General features: G+C 38.7%; 1 protein-coding gene across 1 annotated transcript in view; it reads left to right on the plus strand.

The window, feature by feature from the left end:
• Nucleotides 1-18,328, plus strand: part of cachd1 (cache domain containing 1) — a 173,686-nt gene that overhangs the window by 121,535 nt on the left and 33,823 nt on the right. The window contains exons 7-16 of the mRNA XM_062028262.1: nt 61-277; nt 358-507; nt 9,243-9,509; nt 12,427-12,576; nt 13,400-13,523; nt 13,602-13,719; nt 15,250-15,418; nt 15,522-15,664; nt 16,092-16,273; nt 18,079-18,189. Of these exons, the coding sequence (XP_061884246.1) occupies nt 61-277; nt 358-507; nt 9,243-9,509; nt 12,427-12,576; nt 13,400-13,523; nt 13,602-13,719; nt 15,250-15,418; nt 15,522-15,664; nt 16,092-16,273; nt 18,079-18,189 (1,631 nt within the window). The remainder of the gene's footprint in view (nt 1-60; nt 278-357; nt 508-9,242; nt 9,510-12,426; nt 12,577-13,399; nt 13,524-13,601; nt 13,720-15,249; nt 15,419-15,521; nt 15,665-16,091; nt 16,274-18,078; nt 18,190-18,328) is intronic.

Here is an 18,328-nt window from a genome sequence, read left to right on the forward strand (position 1 = left end):
TACTTAAAAGGTCAAAAACATTCAAGTTCATCTCACAACACCGTCCTCATTCCTGTCCAGATTTCCATTCTGTCAGTAGCAGAGATGGTTCGCTCCTGCTCCCTTGACCAGTGCTACAAGAGTTTGCTCTCTCCGGCCACCAGCGAGACAAAGAGGAAGATGAGCACCTTCATCTCCAACATCAAAGTATCCGATAGCACCACGCAGCATGCAGCAGGCTTCCAAAGGGCTTTCCAACTTCTCCGAAACACCAGCAGCCTCAGCAGGCAAAGCAGCAGTAAGGGAATTAATCTAGTGATTGTTTACCGGGTAAAGTCTACTGCTCTATCTGACGTTTGTGTTCTCGCCCCCCGTTAGCCACAGACATGGTTGTCATCTACCTGTCATCTGGCATCACATCTCGAGAGTCGTCAGAGCAGGAAAAGAAAGCGACGCTCAGTGTGGTCAAAGAGGAGAACCGATACTTCAACAACTCCGTCATGATCCTCACTTATGCGCTCATGAATGGTAAGATCAGCATGGGGGGTTGCATTTGGGATGGGTACAATTGATTAGTCAACTAATTGATAGTTAAGGATTCTGTCTTGTGGGTAATTTATTGTTAATCAAGTTTTGAAGCAAATTAGGCAAAATTAAGTACACAACTTGGTTTCAACCAGCAGAGGCACTGTTGATTGTAACTAGTTTGTGGCCTGAAGAAGAGATTTTTGTGCTGTGCTATGAGGAATGCTTTTTATTTCATAGCATTTAATTACAAAACATGTTTTAATATATGTGCGTAAAACACATTGTCATCTAAAATGATATAAAATAATATTTCATCAATAGGAATGGCCGTGAGAATGGCCGATACCAATACTGATCACTGTAAATGTATTCATTATGGTGAGTGCTGTAAAGCACTTTTCCACCAACAGTTCAGGAACTTTATGTTCTTTGAACCTCTAGTTCCTGGAGCTATAGGTTCTTGTAAAAGGGTGTGATTTGTGTTTCCACCGCTTTTCACAGTTCGGGGTAGTTTATACAAATCAGACTGATGACGTATGGAGAAGTGGTTTAGTATATTTCCACACTGATACCATGTAAATAAACAGACAATATTTGGTAAGAGTTATTTTACTAAAAAGTAAGTAAATGAAATACGAAGCAATCGTATACAAAACGATATGAGTTTTTTAAAAATATTTACCAAATTGTTCATAAAAAGTCAGGCTTTTGACTGCAATGTCTAACAACCAGAAAGTCGTCCTCTCAGTAAATTATCAAATTCATGAGGATCAGGTGATTCCTTTTGGTCCATTTCAACTGCAAATAACAATATATAAATAATAAATGCCAGTGTTTGTCTCCCGCAGAGAACGCGAACACATGAGCTTTAGCGTTGGCTTGTTAGCATTAGCTAGTAACTACATAAATGGAGTGTCACCGATGACTTATACCCTATTTTCTGGACTGTAGAGCTCACTGGGATACAAGCCGCACCCATTCAGTTTTAAAGGAAAAACAAAATGTTCCCATATTTTAGCCCAACTCTAAGTCGTAGTGAAATTAGTTATTTACACAGAAACATTTTGTTAGTGTTTATTTACATACCGTAATTGTTTCCAAACAGTGCCTGTTACACGGCAGTAAAACGGCTAAGCAAACAAAACAGTGTTCATTCTCATGGACCTATGAGCTGCGGAAGCTAGCTCTACAATCAGCTTAACAGACGCAATAAGTCCACAATGACATTTTGGTTTCTATTTACGAAACTGAGACAACACAAAAAGAATGCCATTGTAAGTTAATAATACTAACAAAGGCACTTGTACACGTTTTCCCATAGTAACTAGTGCTAATGACACTAGCTTCATTACATTACCATAGCATGTACAAATATGCATAAAAACACTCCTACAGACATCACACATGGGTTGGTTTAGTAAGTAAAAATGTATTTAGTTATACTGTACAACTTACAAACGTGTCTTGGAGTGATAAATGAAGAATTCGTATGAGTAGAAACACTAAGACCGAATGGCAACTGCACTTCCGGTAGGTTCATAGCTCAGACTAAACAGAAAGGCAATGCAGCAACTGAGCGAACTTGTCTAAAAGAGGATGCCATAGCACAAACAATAACACATAATGACATAATCTACTAACTTTATAGGTTTATAGGTCGCTATGTTCAGATCCTAGGAAAAAAGTAGCGACTTATAGACCAGAATTTACATTACAACATGTAATAAAATAGATATATACCGTATTTTTCGGACTATAAGTCCGTTTTTTTCATAGTTTGGCCGGGGGTGCGACTTATACTCAGGAGTGACTTATGTGTGAAATTATTAACACAATACCGTAAAATATCAATTAATATTATTTAGCTCATTCACGTAAGAGACTAGACGTATAAGATTTCATCGGATTTAGCGATTAGGAGTGACAGATTGTTTGGTAAACGTATAGCATGTTCTATATGTTATAATTATTTGAATGACTCTTACCATAATATGTTACGTTAACATACCAGGCAGGTTCTCAGTTGGTTATTTATGCGTCATATAACGTACACTTATTCAGCCTGTTGTTCACTATTCTTTATTTATTTTAAATTGCCTTTCAAATGTCTATTCTTGGTGTTGGATTTTATCAAATACATTTCCCCAAAATGCGACTTATACTCCAATGTGACTTATATATGTTGTTTTCCTTCTTTATTATGCATTTTCGGCAGGTGCGACTTATACTCCGGTGCGACTTATACTCCGAAAAATACGATACACACTTTTGTAATATTTGGTGTCATTTACCTTCGTTACAAAAAGGCCTATTGACTGTTTAACAATATTAACACAATATTTGAACTAGTTTCTCATTCTCATTTATTACATTTGATTGTTAAAGCGAAACAAAGTCAATATTACACAATAACTAAACAAAATAATTCGTTTTTTGCCCTCAAAGTCCTCCTGTGAGCAAAAAAAATATTTTGTAAAGATAAAATTATCTATCTAATCACTGTAGTATCCATCATATTACTGATACTACCGTTGGTATCAATAACCACCAATTTATGGATAAATAATAATAATAATAATAATACCTGGGATTTATATAGCGCTTTTCTAAGTACCCAAAGTCGCTTTACATGTTAAAAACCCATCATTCATTCACACCTGGTGGTGGTAAGCTACTTTCGTAGCCACAGCTGCCCTGGGGTAGACTGACGGAAGCGTGGCTGCCAATTTGCGCCTACAGCCCCTCCAACCACCACCTATCATTCATTCAACATTCATTCACCGGTGTGAGCGGCACCGGGGGCAAGGGTGAAGTGTCCTGCCCAAGGACACAACGGCATAGTAAGAGGCGGGGAGCGAACCTGCAACCCTCAGGTTTCTGACACGGATGCTCTACCCACTACGCCATGCCGCCCCTAAAATAAATAAATCCGCCCTCCTATTAAAGCTGGGGTATTTGAATCTTGTGTCACCAGGCAGAATTCAAACTGTAAATCCCGCCCTCACTCTATGCACGTGTGCACTTCACTGTCCCTCCTAGTCTCCTCCTCTCAGGAAGTGCACACAATTGCACACGCATAGATTGTTGACTAGGGGTGAAGTTTGATAAGAAATTATCGAGTTCGAGCCTATTATCGAATCCTCTTATCGAACCGATTCCTTATCGATTCTCTTATCGAGTCCAGATAGGTTGTTGTATATGGAAAAAAACACACAATATTTGGTTTAACAAAAGCTCACTTTTATTATATAAGAAAAAAATAAAATCTAATAAATAAATATATATTGATTGTTACCCCCCCTAAAAAAATAAAATAAAATAAATAAATATTGACTGTTGTTACCCAAAGTATATTAAGTGGGATTTTTCAGAAAAACAAATATATACAGTAACACAAAAACAACCTGTCTCTGTGATCACTATAGGTGTATAAATAATAATATAGTGTTAAATAAAATCAGTCCCTTGGGCACAAAACTTAAAATGATACAGCTCTCCAAAAAGTGCACTTCTGCTGCTATTTGACATAACTGTCTGTTTTGATGCTTTGACATTTTTGCACTTTATTTCTTTATTGAAAGAAAATTCTATGAAGAGAAAAGTTGTTTGCAAATGTGGTTACAATGCTAAAAAATGAAAAGTTAAAGCTAAAAAAAGAAATACACTTTATTGAGTTAACATTATTTATTTATAGGGGGAAAGATGTGATGTTATGAGCTAGGCTACGGAATATAACAACAACACTACCCAGCATGCAACGGGAGTGACGAGCATGCACGGTAGCCCCGAAAAGTGTTGTTGCATGTCGTCAGCCGGCAGCTAAGAATGAGGTTATGAGCACGCTGTGAAAGTAAACGTCAAGAACTCAGCCAACACGCCTCGTCTGCATTATTTATAATTAGACAGACAACACATATGCAGTGTGATTTTGTTTTGTTTACAAGGAAAGAAAAACAAAAGTTAAAAAAGGGAGATCATGTCATATATGTTGTATATATATATATGTATGTGCTGCGGTTGCTTTAAGAACGTTGCAACAGCTGCCGTAAAGGAGGTGCGTTGCTAGCCTGGTTGCTATGTTTCCGGTTGGTCGTAAAAATGTTCGTCATGTGTTTGTACCCTGCTCAAATCTCTCAGTAAAGTTATTCATTGGATTATACCTTTTTGTTTTGAACTTTATTACACCTTGGAGCGCTTTTTCTGGTCCATTGTTTTCCTGCTTTCCCTATCTGCGCCTAATGACTGAGCTACGTGACGTCATTTCTTGTGGTGTCTCACGGGGCATTTCTGGTCGGGACGGGATTCGTTCCGAGGGATTCGAATAAAGAACTAACTCTTTTTCTTTACTATAGTGGTCTCGATAACGGGTACCGGTTCTCAAAAAGGGATTCGAGTCTGAGGACTCGGTTCTTTTCTTATCGAACAACCGGGAAAACCGGTTTCGAGTATCATCCTTATTGTTGACAGTCTGAAGTTGCATCGAAAGATCCCCCAGTTCGAATTTTTTTGCAGAAAATAAATGTTGTCGTCACAGGTACATGTTTTTTTATTATTTTACTCTAATTATGAAATACTCATTTATGTTGTTAAGCTGTAAAATCACCATATATTATACAAAGATTTAGCAAAACTCTAAATGCAAAAACCACAAACTATGTCTCTGCTTACAATACACGGAACAGCAATCGTGTGACTATCGGTAACACACGTCGCCACGCAAAAGATTACACACAAAATATAGGAAAATGGAACATTAGATTACCTGTTGAGAAAGAAAACAGCCACTTGCGAATCCAAAGTTAGTCCAAGACTGGCCCGCAAGGCCCTCCATCTTGAATATGCCGGACTTATATTTATTCAAGTTTTGGCTCTTCTTTTCTTTCTTTTTTTAGACGTACAGCATCTTTCTTTTCTATGATTTCCACGTTTTTGGGTTTTTTAGCAGTATATGCTGTCACAGCAAGCACATGCATTGCGATCTTTCCAGGTTGGTGCTCGGCAGCCTTGCTTTACGGAAAAAAAGTTTGCACCGTACGCGCGCTTCACTATACATCGCGTAAGCCAATGAGGAGGCTCCTTAGTGGGCTCTGCTCACCCCCCCTTTCTCTAAATCCTGAGATTGGATCTGGAAGGGTTGACTGCCAGGAAGTTTGTCTTCCAAAGTTTTATTTACTAAAATACTTAATTAGAAGGCACAGACAGCACGCTGATGTACAATTTTTATATGATTTTTTTTACTTAAAGAATATACAGTAACTTAGATACCCCAGCTTTAAGTATTGTCTACCGACTGTGACAATGCTGACACACCAACAATTGTTATTTTACCCTCTCTCTAGACTCGTATTCATCTACTTGTTAATTTCTTGTAAATAGCTGTTTACTTTCTGCTGTAACACACTTCCATCTACACTTCTTAAAGCTTATTAAGCACATTTTTCTTGGTGTTGTACCAAGCAAGCTTTGCCTGTCTGTTTATGCTTGCTCTCTGTGTGTAACATGTTTAGCTCCGTCTTCCAGTGATAATGACACTTGATAATGACACTTGAGGAACAAAGAACTTTGTTTTTTCTCTCTCTGTGTGTAACATGTTTAGCTCCGTCTTCCAGTGATAATGACACTTGATAATGACACTTGATAATGACACTTGAGGAACAAAGAACTTTATTTTTTTTGTATGGAAGCACATAATTAGCTGCTAGCTTGTCAGCCGAGGGACTAAAACTAAATCCAGTGTGAGTCAGAAGGGATCAACATTTGTGATAAGTATTGAAAGGCATTAATCAGCAATAGTGATTACGTACTGTTTCATGAAAATTGGCCGACACTGATCAGTGGCCTATCAATCGGCACAGTCATACTTTTTACCTATCGCACTTTTCATTCTTTGTTGTTGAAAAAAGGTAGTTTGGTTCTCTCAGAATGCTTGTCATAATATATAGTACGTCTCTAAATGTTAATCTTTTAATGTAATTACTATTTCTTTGGAAAGTTTATGAACTAGGAGTAGTTTGCAATCAGCAAACAAAACATCTTTTTTATATACAGAATGATTTAGAGTGAAACTGTTCAGGTAACAGTTTTAAGTCAAAACAGCGCCGCCATATTGTGTATTTGTCAGAAAATTAATAACACATGCAATAAAGTGGGGCTGCATTTTTTGCCAAATGTGCACCTGTAAATGGGCACCAGGTTAAGAATAGAAGAGTTACAATGTGGTCATTTTTCTACATGAGTGGATTTTGTCCTTAGAAGTATGACAATCGCTTGTCTTGCTGCGTGATGTTTATGCAGCAGTTGTTTGTGCAAATTAAAAACGCACCTCCGTGTTGTGCAGAGGGAGGGCTGGAGGTTAGAGAAGTGCACTGAGACCTCAAAGGCCTTTTTTGCTTTGTTTGTGCCTGATTCCTTCCCCTATTTTATTGTCCTTGTCAGTTAATGCGGCCCTTCTACGTCCCTCTTCTCTCTGCAACACACATACACTGCATGCATTAGCAAACAAACAATTTTTGCACCCTGAGAATGGAAATTAGGTACATCTAAGAGGGGAGCGATAGAGACTTCAAAGGATGCATGGCTCATTGTGTGTATTTGTGGCTAGGATGAGACTGACAGAGGACCTTGCCAATTTAAAGAGCTCCAGGATGAAAAGGAAGCAAAATATGTCATCCTCACATAAAAAGATTTGTTTCCTACTAAGAGAGAGAGACAAAAAAATAATCATAGTAACAGACGTGATGTTCTACTATAAGTTGTCATAAAATGTGTAGGAAGATGAGGTCATATTGCTTTACATTGCATTTGGCAGATGTTTCCTATTCAGTATGTTTTTAACTGTTTGTGGTTCTTCAAAATATGCCCCATTTTAGATGTTTTAATGTCTGGTTTTAGTCCTTAAAGATCATATTGTTTAACTTTTACTAAAGAAACTACAACCGGCTTTGTGCTCATTCGACAATGTCACTCGTGGCGACTTTGCCTCATGTTAGTCACTCAGCATGATGAGCCACCGAGAAGAGCTTTGGCATTAAATTGCCATTCTTCAATTAATCCAGTCAATGATGGTGGTAGGAGACATTCCGTTAGTTCTAGGCCAGGGGTGGCTAATTCTTGCTCCATTGAATGGTCTTTAAAGTCAATTATGATTTTTTTTGTACATTTAAAACACTTCAAGTAATTTCTACCGAACATAAAGATATTCGCTGATGTGACCAATGGGAAAAAAACGTCCCGAATGGGCAAATTCCAAATGGCTCGTTTGGAGGAAGTATGAAGGGAGGCAAGATTGTTTTGTAACAATCGCCGCCATGCCTCTATGGTTTGATTTCAAATTTTAGGGACTTATGCAGAACCCAAATACACAAAAACAGGTACCAATAGGTAAGAAACGTTGGTTTTGCATAATAAGTCACCTTTAAGGCTTGAATACAATGTCTATTGTATGCGTTAACATAGTTTACGGTGGCTCACTACATCAGTTAATGCGGCTCACTACTGTACATCACTTAATATGGTCCATCACATCATTTAAGGTGGCTCGGGTCATCTTTTAATGTGGGTCACCACAATATTTATTGTGGTCCTCCGGCATGTCATTTAACGTGGCTCTCCACATCTGTTAAAATGGCTCGGCTCATCTTTTAACGTGGGTCACCACAATATTTAATGTGGTCCTCTGGCACATCTGTTAAAGTGACCCACAACATAATTTAAAGTGCCTCACCACATCAGTTAACATGGCCCACTACGTCATTTAATGTGACCTGGCACATCGTTTAAGTATCCCACCCCATCATCTAATGTCATCCGGCACACCATATAATATGGCTCAACTTATCTTTTAACGAGGGTCACCACAATATTTAATGTGGTTCGGCACATCAGTTAATGTGGACCACCACATCATTTGAAATACCTCACCACATCAGTTTTAATGCAGCGATTATCAAACTGTGGTATGTGGGCTCTATCTAGTGGTACGCCAAATATTTGATTCATTATTAATGTACAGTCTTTTATTTTCCCATATTCAAACAAACTGTTACTGTTAAAACTGTGTGTAATGGTCAAAATATGAAATATGCTTCTTCAATAAAACCTTTGCCTTTTTAATGACTATTTAGGCCTACCACGCTACTGTTTTTTAATCTTGGTCATTATGGTGGTATTTGTAAGAGCCACTTCTGCGGTGATACATGGTGAAAAAAGTTTGAGAACCACTGATTTAATGTGACCTTGCACATTATTTAAGTGTCCCCACATCATTTGATGTTGTCCAGCGCATCATTTGAGGTGGCTCGGCTCATCTTTTAATGTGGTCCACTACAATATTTAATGTGGTCTGCGAAAGGCTAGCAACAATAACCAACTTTCTGGCTAAATGTAATTGTCCCTACAACTTAAATATTACCTACTCATTCAAATAGATATTTTTTTGTTTACCAAAAATAAATACTTAAATAAATGCTTGTCATCTTGACTTGTGAGTTATCCATCAATCCGTTATACAACATATAATAAACAAAATAAGTTACCTATGCAAATTGTGTAACAAGACAATTATACTTTTATATTCATATATATTCACTGTTTCAACTGGCAGCCATGATTGCGCTGTGGCCCTCAGTAAAAACAAGTTTGACACTTCGGTTTATAGCTTATCTTGCTTTATTAGATTGAACACGTTCCATCATTGTATGCTAAACACTGCTGTGTCTTATCCTCTCTTATTACAGAGGGAGTAACCGGTCTGAAGGAGCTGGCCTTCTTGCGTGACCTGGCAGAGCAGAATTCGGTTAAGTATGGCGTTGACCGCTTTCCTGCGGCTTCATCGTTTGGATCAGCCGGGGCTCCCATGATGCCTGTGGTGAAGGGTAGCATGATGGTGCTCAACCAGCTCAGTAACCTGGAGACAACGGTGGGCCGCTTCTATATCAACCTCCCCAACCGCATGATCGACCTCGCCCGCTTCAGTTTGCCCTACGCTGACCCCATGGGAGATGGTACGTACTCGGCATCCAATTGGATATTGAAGACTTTTTACTGACTTTATTGTGACTTTTTTGATGACTATTTCAAAAGTTTAAAGACATAGACGCACAGAGGTCCACAACAGGTCAGGATGAACATAAAAGGCAATACAGTAGTACCTCAACTTACTTATATGTTCTGTGACAGAGCACTCAATTGCTCGGCCCACCAAAACAGCACAAATCCAACATGTAACATGTCTTTCTCAGAGAAAAACAAACTTTTAAATAAGAAATACTGTATAAAAAACATGCAATATGATGTACTGTAGTTTTATGAAGTAATGTAATAATAATGTACAGTATTTACCTTGGAGAGTGAACTTCTACTGTATCTCCTTCCAGCTGCTTCTCCATCAAACAAACTATCAGCAGCTTATTCATATTTTCATAGATAAATGTCCGCCGTTTAGATATTATTTGAACATCCTTGGCTGGGATTAGACTCATTCTGCTTCAGTATGGTGCAGAATAGCAGGGATACGCTCAAATTCACACGCTTGGTCATGTTTTTGATGATTTTTTTTTTTTTTTAACCATCCACTTCCCCTTCGCACTCACCTTCACACCCACTTTCTTCCTTCTCGTGGTTTGACAACAGGTTATGTCCATATCTAGCTATAAACTAATGCAAGCCAGTTAGACCAGATCTTACGGGGTTCACTTTGGCATTTGCTGCGCCAACTCATGGCTGGGATGCTTGTAACTCAAATTTTTGCAACTTACAATTAGTCAAGGGAGAGCTCTTATCTCAAAACACTTAAGTTGAGGTATCACTGTATTCGTATAATTTACACAGAAAGACACACTTAACGTCAGTGAATCTCAACTGGTGTGTTGCAGGTCTTTGTGTGGTTGAGATGTGACGTTTGTGAACGAGTCCATTCTTTTGAGCGACTCCAAAGTGATGAAAACCAATTCACTATTGCAAACTGTTCGTACTCGTGCATCTCAATAAAATAAAATATAATACAAAAGTGATTCGATTCCATGAGTGAGTTCAAATGAGACAAAGAGATTTATGAAAGTCTCAGGATGTTTTTTTGTTTCCTTTTTCGATTAGACTGTAAACTAGTAGTTTACGATAGGGGTGTACCGATCTGATATTGATATCACATATCGGTCCGATATCAGCAGAACATTGATTCACTGTTGCAAACTGTTCGTAGTAGTGCATCTGAATAAAATAGAATATAGTACAAAAGTAATTTGCTTTCATGAGTTCAACTAAGACAAAGAGATCTATTAAAGGACCAGGAAGTTTTTGTATTTCCTTTTTCGATTAGACTGTAAACTAGTAGTTTAAGATAGAAGTGTCCCAATCTGATACTAATAGCACATATCGGTCCGATATCAGCAAAAAACAAGTATCGGATGATATCAACTTGTTTCTCAAATCAGTCCTGCAGTGTGTTTACTTGTGCAAAGCTGGACAGCCTGTTAACATCTAAATGTCCTCCAATAAGCATGGAAACATGAGAAAGTAAGTGTGAAGGAGAAGACGTGGATGTCCGAATCAGAGAAATAAACCTATCAAAATATGTCCTACCCGGCAAGTCAATGTCCTTGGCATGTAGCCACAAGTCCAAATGCCAAATATTTATCCATGAAAATATTGAGAAGCTGCAGATGCTCTGTTTGCCATGTTTCAATTTGTTCTGTCTACTTCTGACTCAACAAAGTGGGCGGTTAAGCATAACCTTTGGTACACAGACATACATATAGCTTGTTGTCAACTCTAACCTCTTCGGTCGGTCCGCCACTCTAATATTTCCATGTGCGACATAAACAATGATGTTCTAGTTCTTATTGTTACACAACTGTGAAGTAGCCTGTGGGATATTTAATCACAGATTAAATAGATTTCTATTAATTTCAAGTGGTTTTGATTCACAAGCTCAGTCAGGGATCGTACCTCAGTCTTGTGCTCGTAAGTTGAGGTACTACTGTATTTATAGGTCTTTGTGTTTAGAATAAAAGTACCGTATTTTACGGACTATAGAGCCGCACCCACTAAATTTTAGGGGGAAAAATATATTAAAATATTTTTCCATGTATTAGCTGCACTGGACAATAAGACACAGACATATACCTTATTTACACCCGAAAGATTTTGCAAATGTGTATTTATATACCTTAATTGTTTCCAAACGCTGGCTGTAACACGGCAGTAAAACGGCTGATCAAACAAAACAAAAGTCATGGTCATGGACCCACTATCTGCAAAAGCTAGCTCTCTCACCAGCTCATTAGACTCAATAACTCCACTGTGGCATTTTGGTGAATTTACGAAGCTGAAAAAATACAAAAAGAATGCATAATAATACTAAAACAGACACTCGTAAACGTGTTAGCAAATTAGCTAATGCTAACGACACTAGCTTGATTACATTATGATAGCACGTACTAATATGCATCAAAACACTCCTGCAGACATCACACATGGGACGGTTTAGTATGTATGAATAGTTTTAGTTATTTTGTAAAACTTGCAAACGTTGCTTGGAGTGATGAATAAAGAAACCATACGACTAGAAGACGGAATGGCACTTATACTTCCGGTTCAAAACACTAAACAGAAGGAAATACTGTAGACGTTCACCCCGCAGAACCTACAGTGAGCAAACTCGTCCAGTAGATGGTGCCATAGCACAAACAATAACACACCTTTTTAGTGTCTTTCCTTGTGTTTTATGAAAACTAATTATGTTATGGCCGTCAGCAAAGAAAAACCCATAAATCAGCCGCACCGTTCTATAAACCCCAGGGTTCAAAGCATAAGAAAAAAGTAGCAGCTTATAGTCGGGAATACACAGTAATCACAAAGTTTAATTGAACCCCATGGTAAGATGTATAATTGTTTCATGTTGTGTTCATTCTTTTTGTCCAGGGTTTATCATGACTGTGAGTCGACCCTGTTATTTTGGTAACCTGCTACTGGGCGTGGTCGGAGTGGATGTGAATCTGGCCTACATTTTGGAGGATGTCACGTACTATCAAGACTCTTTGGCTTCATACACCTTTCTCATTGACAACAAAGGTCAGTCAGCTTGAAGACAGGCGATAGGGGAGTGTTGTTGTCTTGGTGGGACCACATTTACATCACTATCATCGTCTCGCTAAGGAGGGGTGTTGCTGGTTGAAACTAAAAAGCTTATTACACTGCATGACAATTAAAAGGTGGGCAGGTAAAAGAAAGGGCAGATGTTAATGTTTGAAGGGGTTATAAAGCCATGAGCTAAAGTGTAGCGGAGGAATATCCCAAAATAAGGTCTGAAGATCTTATTTTTCATTGCTTTAGTGCTTTTCAATAACCCTCAGAACTATTACATGTATTTATTTAAACTATTGGCAGAAGCATGGTGACATTTGAGCTCCTGTTAGCCTTTTCAAGAGTTTTTTTTCTTTCGTTAAAAATGTTTGCTATTGCAATATACCGTATATGCCATCAAATTATACATAATTGCTACACTGGCTTATATAGAGAAGCAGCTCAGTTAGCCTGACTCCCATTGAGGTTGTTAGCTGCCATTGAAACAGTGCCGTTGCCAACAAGAGTTTAGGAAGATATTCAGCTGACAAGAGGCTGCCGCACCATAAGTTTAGTAAGTAAACAAGGTTTCCTTTATTGTTTCTTATTTTCTGGAAAATACCGCTTAGTATTTCCAAATGGAAATGATGAAAGGTCATTCAGTGCTTTATTGTGCGAATGCTGTTAGACCAACATTTACACTAATACAACTTCGCATCTAAGATGATTTTATATTTTAATGTGACTTTTTTAATACTATTTTTTGTCAAGCTTAGTTATTAGTTTAGCCATGTAATACTTTCACATAATGAAAGTATGTTTGCTTTTCCAGGTTACACCTTGATGCACCCGTCACTAACCCGGCCTTACCTGATGACCGAGCCTCCTCTTCACACAGATATTATTCACTATGAGAATATTCCGCGATTCCATGTTGTGCGACAGAACATTCTCAAGTAAGAATATTTTTCTTGACCAGTTGTCTTAGCCACGCTTTTAGAGCGGCTATTCATGGGTGTTGTGTTTTGTTTCAGCCTCCCATTGGGCAGTCAGGTTATTGCTGTTCCAGTTAACTCATCTTTGTCTTGGCACACAAACCGCCTCCGAGACAACAGCAAAGACGCATACAACGTCAGCTACGCATGGAAACTGGTAGGTGATGCTGCAGTGCATGCTGGGTGGACACGGATAAGTTAAAAAACTCATAGGTTGCCCATCTAGTGTGAAAAAAAAAATCCATCTACACAAGTGTAGTTTAGAACAGACATAAAAATGTGTATTTTTCCAAATCAAAAGCCAGAAAAAGCAGCCACAACTGAATTAAGGGGGGAATAGTTTCAAGCCTTCCAAGGTTTCTCGTTGTTCCCATTGGGGTTGAGTTTTTTCTTGCCCTGATGTGGGATCTTAGCCGTGGATGTCGTTGTGGCTTGTGCAGCCCTTTGAGACATTTGTGATGAAGGGCTATATAAGTAAACTTTGATTGATTGATTGATACTTTATGTGAGACTTTCCTTTTCTGTGCATGCTAAATAGTGAAAAACTGCTAGCAAGAGGCAACATATGTAATGGGGATACAATCTATTCTGCCTATAAAGCCCTTAAAAAAAACCTTCCAAACCTCTTAGGCGCATTGATTTCACAGCGCGCATAGCAACGGTAGCATTAGTTGCTATGCACGCTGTGAAATGGGAGAAACACAATTTCAGTCTGCTGTGTAATGTACTGTTGCATGGTCTGATTTACAATAAAGTTGACTTGACTTGAAATCAAAGTCAACAACAACAGAGAGCAATTCTTGTGTTTGCTGCCACTAATGGCAGACTTTTTGAGAACATAAAACAGTGACTTAAAATGGCTGCTCTCACTGGGATGCCGACTGACGGGATGGTTGTATCTTTCAGCACTTGTGCCCTCTTTAAGCTGCTAAATTCAGAATAATCCTCAACCCTCAGATACAAAATAGTTCCTAGCAATGTTGTTGTAGTAAAAGAGACTGATTATGCAAAACCAACTTTTCTTACCTGTTGGTACCTGCTTTTGTGTATTTGGGATCCTCATAAGTCCCGAAAATGTGAAATGAAACCATGGAGGTATTGCGGAGATATTTATAAAACAATCCTGCCTTCCTTCATACTTCCTGCAAATGAGCTGCTTCTACTATACAGGTAAGATGTTTGATTTATAATCTAGCATTACTGTTTACTAACTCAAAGACAATGCAGAAGCAGCTCAAGCTCCTCCTCCTCCTTCTTTTCTATTTTATGGCTGGTCCTAGCCAATGTTACTAGCAGCTCAAGCTAACTAGCTCGTAGCTGGCTACTGTGCGAGCTAGTGGTCGGAGTAGCAGTGTGATGCGAGCAGAAAAGTAGTTCCTCTGTGTTCACTCTTACAATAACAATGTCGCTATAGCTTGGCCAATATGCAGGTCAAGGCATGTAAATGGAGTGTTGTTGGCGATTTCTTTTAGTTTTTGTAGCGCGTTTTAAGGCGAAGTAAATGAATACAATAACCAAGCAGTTTTTCACTCCTGAGAATGCACATAAAAGAAAAATATGTGTGTTCTTGTCTCGCTTTGGGATTGTTTACGATGGGCAAAGTTCCTCCCAAAACATGCAGTTCCATTTTAAAGATGCATTTTATTTAAAAGAGTGGATTTTTGTAATGTAATATCTTCTCTTTTAGGTTCAGGACACATCGTTCATTCTATGCATAGTGTATGTGCAGCCAGAGATTCCGGTAAAACAGCTCAAAAACCTGAACACTGCACCCGGCTCCAAGCTCTTGTACCACCGTTTAGACTTGTTGGGTCAGCCCAGCTCTTGCCTGCACTTTAAACAGCTTGCGACCGTTGGTAAGATGACGCATAATTCCACACAGCTTTTTTTTTTTTCCAGCCATGAAAAAACATTTGTATGTCACACAGTCCCTCTATTCCCTTTCTTTGCCTTTCCCAGAGTCCCCCACAGTGATGCTGGCAGCTGGGAGCTTCTCCTCTCCGTACGAGCACCTCAGCCAGCCAGAAACAAAGCGCATGGTGGAGCACTACACCGCCTACCTGAGTGATAACACCAGGCTCATCGCCAACCCAGGCCTGAAGGTACACAAGCAAAGAAAACAATAGAAATATTCCTTCACGTGACCATGACTGCAACGCTAACGCTCAACAAAGATGTGACTAAAGGGGATTTAGAACAGTATTTCTAATGTTCAGGTCTGTATATTAATGAAGCTCTGCATCTTTAAGACAGGAACACCCCCTATGTGCTCTTGGCAGTGTCTATGCATTCCTGGTGTGGGGGTGTTGGGGTAAGGGGTTTAAAATCAACCACACTTCCAGCTCTGATGCCCCCTCAAGTGACCCCTTTTAGAACCTGGGGGGATATTTTCTTATTTTACTCTACTGAAAGTTGATCCGACCAGAAATTGTTTTACTCTTTCCTCAAATGTATTCCTCAATCTCCCCTTTTTGTCTTTTTATCTCTACCTTCAAACTTCCTCCTGTCTCATCTTTCCCCCCACCGCAGTCCTCTGTCAGGAATGAGGTTATGGCGACCAGTCACGTCACGGATGAGTGGATGACACTAATGGAAATGAGTAGCCTCAACTGCTACATTGTGCGGCGTTACATAGCAACGCCCAGTGGGGTGCTCCGGATTTACCCTGGATCATTGATGGACAAAGCCTTTGACCCGACTCGTAGACAATGGTGAGGCTTACTTTGGACCGAGTGAAGGGCCGAGTGTGTGTGGAGTGGAATTAAAGGGAAGCATCTGTGTGCAGAATGTTTTCTAGTCATTGATTTATCAAGATGTTTTGATCATTTTGAAACAAATATAAAGCATTTTCTACACTCAAGACAAAGTTTAGTTAATGAAATTGTTTAAAACTAATAAACGCTGTCAATTAGGAATGTGCCGACCAATCGGTATCGAGCGATTTCCCTTAAAAAGTAAGTAATCTGCCACTGACGATTAATGCCTTTAATTCCCTTTTATTGCCGATCACAAACATCGATCCTCTCTTGCTAATTAGCGGCTAGCAGCTAATTATGTGTCTTTATATGCAATGTCCACTGATAGTCACACACACACTAGGTGTGGTGAAATTACCCTCTGCATTTGACCCATCCCCTTGTTCCACCCCCCTGGGAGGTGAGGGGAGCAGTGAGCAGCAGCGGTGGCCGCGATCGGGAATCATTTTGGTGATTTAACCCCCAATTCCAAGCCTTGATGCTGAGTGCTAAGCAGGGAGGTAATGGGTCCCATTTTTATAGTCTTTGGTATGACACGGCCGGGGTTTGAACTCACGACCTACCATTTCAGCAAACAAACTACTTTTCTTAGTATCTAAAGGATCACTGGAGGACCAGGCTAAACATGTCACACACCGAGAGCAAGCCAGGAGCAGGCATGCTAATAGCTAAGCTAAGCTAGCTTTAAAAAAAACAAAGTGCTTACTAAAATAAGCAGATATTAACAGGAAATGAATAAGTAGATTCATAAGAGTTGTAGAGAGGATAATATAACAACTGTTGGTTTGTCAGCGTTGTCACAGTCAGTACACGACACGTAAGAGGAGGGCGGATCGATCCATAAATTGGTGGTGTCGATATTAAGGGTAGTATCAGTATATGATCAATACAAAAGTGATCTAGTCGATATTTGTATTTTCTCAAGTTAATTTTTAGTTGTTTTTGTAATGTTTACAAACCCAGGGAACAATTCTCTGGACACAGGAAGACTTTGAGGATAAAAACCAAATGATTTAATTAGGGCTGCAACTAACAATTACTTTGATAATCGATTAATCTGTCGATTATTACTTCGATTAATCAATTAATAATCGGATAAAAGAGACAAACTACATTTCTATCCTTTCCAGTATTTTATTGGGAAAAAAAACATCATACTGGCACCATACGTATTTTGATTATTGTTTCTCAGCTGTTTGTACATGTTGCAGTTTATAAATAAAGGTTTATAAAAAATAAAAATAAAAAAAAATATTTAAAAAAATAAATAAATACAAATTTGCCTCTGTGCATGCGCATAGCATAGATCCAACGAATCGATGACTAAATTAATCGGCAACTATTTTTATAATCGATTTTAATCGATTTAATCGATTAGTTGTTGCAGCCCTAGATTTAATTGAGTAGTAGTTTTTGCTTTTGTTTAGTTATTGTGTACTATTGACCTTGTTTTCGATTGTATTTAATAAAATAAAATAAGGAACTACTTCAAATATGTTGTTGATATTGTTAAACTGTCAATAGCACTTTCCATAAATACAAAGAAAGATGTACTGTTCATTCATGAGATCGGTATTGGCCTGGTCTCACACATGGATTATTTTATCTGAAAATGCAGCATAAAACCTTGATCGGAACATCCCTACTGTTCATAATTATTTATTGTTTTTTGTAGTGTTTTATTCCAGAAATGTTAACTCTGCCTAGACTACAGATGGTAGCAGCATGAATGTATAACTCCATGCTGTATTGTGAACCAGGTACCAGCATGCTGTGGCCAACCCTGGCCTCATCACCTTCACTGGGCCTTACTTGGACGTGGGTGGAGCAGGCTACGTTGTTACAATCAGCCACACCATTCATGCCTCCAGGTTGGATTATTGGTTTTATTAGTGTCAAATTATCATGTTAATTGCAATTATTTAATTACAGACTCATTTAGTGCAGTGTTTATTAATCAAATGTTCAAACTGGAACGTTACTGTCTCGGTATGCTAGCAAGTTTCCGCG

Source organism: Entelurus aequoreus, linkage group LG19, assembly GCF_033978785.1.
Source record: "Entelurus aequoreus isolate RoL-2023_Sb linkage group LG19, RoL_Eaeq_v1.1, whole genome shotgun sequence".
Classification (NCBI taxonomy): domain Eukaryota; kingdom Metazoa; phylum Chordata; class Actinopteri; order Syngnathiformes; family Syngnathidae; genus Entelurus; species Entelurus aequoreus.